The 4,227-nt window shown below is 42.2% G+C and overlaps 1 protein-coding gene across 1 annotated transcript in view; it reads left to right on the top strand.

The window, feature by feature from the left end:
• LOC105514835 (zinc finger protein 480-like) overlaps nucleotides 1-4,227 on the top strand; it is a 64,451-nt gene that overhangs the window by 24,860 nt on the left and 35,364 nt on the right. Inside the window, exon 3 of the mRNA XM_011946492.1 lies at nucleotides 1,268-1,434. Coding sequence (XP_011801882.1) covers nucleotides 1,268-1,434 — 167 coding nt within the window. The remainder of the gene's footprint in view (nucleotides 1-1,267; nucleotides 1,435-4,227) is intronic.

The raw sequence follows: 4,227 nt of genomic DNA, 5'->3' as shown, positions 1-4,227 counted from the left end.
GATGGTCTCGATCTCCTGACCTCGTGATCCGCCCGTCTCGGCCTCCCAAAGTGCTGGGATTACAGGCTTGAGCCACCGCGCCCGGCCGGCAAATATCTTTTTTGTTGCTGCTGTCAAAATTCTTTCTTTGTCTTTGATGTTTGATAATTTGTTTATAATTTATCTCTGTGTGAATGTCCTTGGGTTAATTTTAATTCGAATGGTCAAGCTTTTTGAATTGTATATTCAGGTCTTTCTTCAGAATTGGGATTTGGACAATTATTTGGACATTATTTCTTCAGTTGCAATTTCTAATCCTCTGTCTTCTCCTTATGAACCTCTAATAGTTTGTATATTGTTGTGCTTGAGAGCATCCAAAAAACATGTTAGCATTTATTTGCTTTTCTTCATTGTTTTTTGTTTTTGGTCTTTGGAGCTGATTATATATATATATATATATTTTTAGAGGGGGCAGAGTCTCACTCTGTAGCCCAGGCAGGAGTGCAATGGCTAACTGCAACTTCTGCCTCCTGGATTCAAGCGATTCTCCTGCCACAGCCTCCTGAGTAGCTGGGATTACAGGCGTGCACCCCCACACCCATCTAATTTTTGTACTTTTAGTAGAAACGGGGGTTTCACCATGTTGGTCAGCCTGGTCTCGAACTCCTGACCTTGGGATCTGCCTGCCTTGGCCTCCCAAAGTGCTGGGATTACAGGCTTGAGCCACTGCGCCCGGCCCACTTCCCTGTTTTCTACTCCTGTGCTTTTGTTTATGTTTTGTTTTTTTGAGACGGAGTGTTTCACTCTTGGAGGCTGGAGTGCAATGGCGCCATCTCAGGTCACTGCAACCTCCGCCTCCTGGGGTCAAGCGATTCTCCTGCCTCAGCTGCCTGAGTAGCTGGCATTACAGGCATGCGCCACCACACTTGGCTATATATTTTTTTTTTTGTATTTTTAGTAGAGACAGAGTTTCTCTATGTTGGTCAGGCTGGTCTTGAACTCCCAACTTCAGGTGATCTGCCCGCCTCAGCCTCCCAAAGTGCTGCGATTACAGGCGTGAGCCACTGCGCCCGGCCTCTACTTCTGTGCTTTATACTCAGTAGTTACTGGGAAAGGGCTCGATGTCTGCTTTTTATAATATTCCCTAAGCATTCAGAAGGAGGCAGTCTGTGGATGAATTTGTGAAACGTTATTCTTGATTCATTTGTGATATCCTTTCTCCTTCCTACACATAGGGCTTGGATTTTGGAGATGCCACAGCACATTTTGATTCTTTTTTTACAAACAGGAATCTCTCTTCCTGACCTGAATATTAACTCCATGTTGGAGCAAAGGAGGGAGCCCTGGTCTGGTGAGCGTGAAGTGAAAATAGCAAAAAATTCAGATGGGAAGGAGCACATCAAAGGTGTGAACACAGGTAAGAGCTCAGATGGGCAGGGTGGAAGCCATGCTGTCGTTTGGGCTTTTTGTTTTGTTTTGTTTTGTCTAGTTTTGGTTTTTTGTTTTTATTTTAGTGTTTGTTTTATTTTTTGAGATGGAGTTTCACTCTGTTGTGAAACAGAGCCTGCGAGATGGAGCAAGACTCGGTTTCAAATAAAGAAATATATGTATTTTTTGTTTATTTGACTGGAGACCCTTTTTTCCTCCCTCCCTCCCTCCCTTCCTTCCTTCCTTCCTTTTTATTTATTTCAGATGGAATTTTGCTCTGCTTTCCAGGCTGGAGTGCAGTGTCGCTATCTCAGCTCACTGCAACGTCCGCCTCCCGGCTTCAAGGGATTCTGCTGCCTCAGCCTTCCAGGTATCTGTGATTACAGGCACCTGCCACCAGGCCCAGCTAATTTTTGTTTGTATTTTTAGTAGAGACGGGGTTTCACCATGTTGTCTAGACTGGTCTCGAACTCCTGACCTTAAGTGATCTGCCCACCTTGGCCTCCCAAAGTGCTGGGATTACAGGCATGAGCTATTGTGCTCAGCTTCTTTTTGTTTTTCAGATACAGGGGTCTTGCTGTATTGCCTGTGTTGATTTTGAACACCTGGGCTCAAGCAATCCTCCTTTCTCAGCCTCCATAAGTACTCTGATTATGGGCATGAGCCACGATGCCTAGTCTTGTTTTTTTTTATTTTGAATTTAGATTTAATTGATTACCAGTAATACTTAACTCATTCCTCCTACAGTTTCACTCTCTCCCCTCTCTGTTTCTGTTCTGTTTGTATGAATTTCAGTATTTTAGATGGAATCATACAGTATTTGTCTTTTTATGACTGGCTTATCTCACTTAGCGTAGTATCTTTCAGGTTCATCTATTTTGTAGCACATCAAGTAGTTTATATATTCTTTCAGGACTGAATAATGTTTTTCTATTTGTCTGTACCACAGTTTAACTATTCATCCATTGGTGGACACCTGCATTGTGCCTACCTCTTTATTATTTTTAATAATGCTGCTATGAACGTGGGTTTTTGTTGTTGTCATTGTTGTTTTTTGAGACGGAGTCTCGCTCTCTCGCCCAGGCTGGAGTGCAGTGGCATGATCTTGGCTCACTGCAACCTCTCCCCACTGGGTTCAAGTGATTGTCCTGCCTCAGCCTCCCAAACAGCTGGGACTGCAGGTGCCCACCACCACACCCAGCTAATTTTTGTATTTTTAGTAGAAACGGGGTTTCACCATATTGGCCAGGCTGGTCTCAAACTCCTGACCTTATGATCCACCTACCTCGGCCTCCCAAAGTGCTGGGATTATAGGCATGAGCCATCGTGCCTGGCCTTGAACATGGGTTTTTAAGTATCTCTTCAAGATGCTGTCTTTATTTTTATTTTATTTTTCATTTGTGTGTGTGTTTGTTTGAGATGGAGTTTCGCTCTTGTTGCCCAGGCTGGAGTGCAATGGCACAATCTCGGCTCACACTGCAACCTCCACCTCCTGGGTTCAAGCAATTCTCTTGCCTCAGCCTCCTGAGCAGCTGGGATTACAGGTGTGTGCCACCATGCCCAGCTAATTTTTGTATTAGAGACAGGGTTTCACCATGTTGGCTAGGCTGGTCTCAAACTCCCCACCTCAGGTGATCCACCTGCCTTGGCCTCCCAAAGTAGGAACATTACAGGCATGAGCCGTTGTGCCCGACTTTTTATCTTTTAATCTATATACCCAGATGTGGAGTTGTTGCCTATACTAATCATTTGATTTTAGATTCTTTCAGAAAATGTCATACTTATTTCCAGAGTGACCGTACCATTTCACATTTCCACTAACAGGAGCACAGAATTCTCCTATTCCGCCATATTTTCGACAACACTTGTGATTTTCTGGTGTTTCATTTTTTTTTTTTCCTTTCTTGACAATAAATATTCTATATGGGTGTGAGGTGATATTCTATATGTGTGTGAGGAAAAATATTCTATGTTTTCTATTTGCATTTCTCTAATGATTTTTGATATTTTGCATTTTCCCATATGGTCATATATCACCTTTGGAAAAATGTCTATTTCTTTCTACATTTCTTAATTGGGTTATTTGTTTTGCTTTGTAGGAGTTATTTATATATGTTTATTTTATTTATTTATTTATTTATTTATTTGAGATGAAGTCTTGCTCTGTCACTGAGGCTGGATGCAGTGGCGTGATCTCGGCTCACTGGTACGTGTGCCTCCCAGGTTCAAGCAATTTTCCCACCTTAGCCTCCCAAGTAGTTGGGATTACAGATGCACACCACCGTGCCCGGCTAAATTTTTGTATCTTTAATACAGATGGGGTTTCACTATGTTGGCCAGGCTAGTCTTGAACTCCTGACGTCAGGTGATCCACCTGCAACTGCCTCTCAAAGCACTGGGATTATAGGCATGAGCCACCACATCCGGCCTATATGTATTTTAGATATTAAGTTTTTATTACAGATATATTATGCAAATATTTTCTCACATATGGTAGGTTTTCTTTACATTTTGGTAATTGTTTTCTTCCATCCACAATAGTTGTCAATTTTGTCATAGTGCATAGTGTGTATTTTTACCTTCTTTCCTTTCGTGTGTTATATCTGGGAAAATGTAAAGTTTCCCCAGATATAACACGTGAAGTGTAAAGTAAGGGTTCAGCCTCATTCCTTTGCATGTGGGCGTCCTTTTTGTTCAGCACTATCTGTGATGAAGTGACTGTCTTTTCCTTATTACATGGTCTTGGCATTTTGATTGAACATCATTTGACCAAGTATTTGAGGGTTTGTTTCTGGCTTCTCTATTCTTGCTTTTTTTTTT

This window comes from Colobus angolensis, unplaced genomic scaffold (genome assembly GCF_000951035.1).
Source record: "Colobus angolensis palliatus isolate OR3802 unplaced genomic scaffold, Cang.pa_1.0 Scaffold25, whole genome shotgun sequence".
NCBI lineage: Eukaryota > Metazoa > Chordata > Mammalia > Primates > Cercopithecidae > Colobus > Colobus angolensis.
The sequence above is the reverse complement of the archived record's forward strand: the minus strand, read 5'-3'. Positions and strand labels throughout refer to the sequence as shown.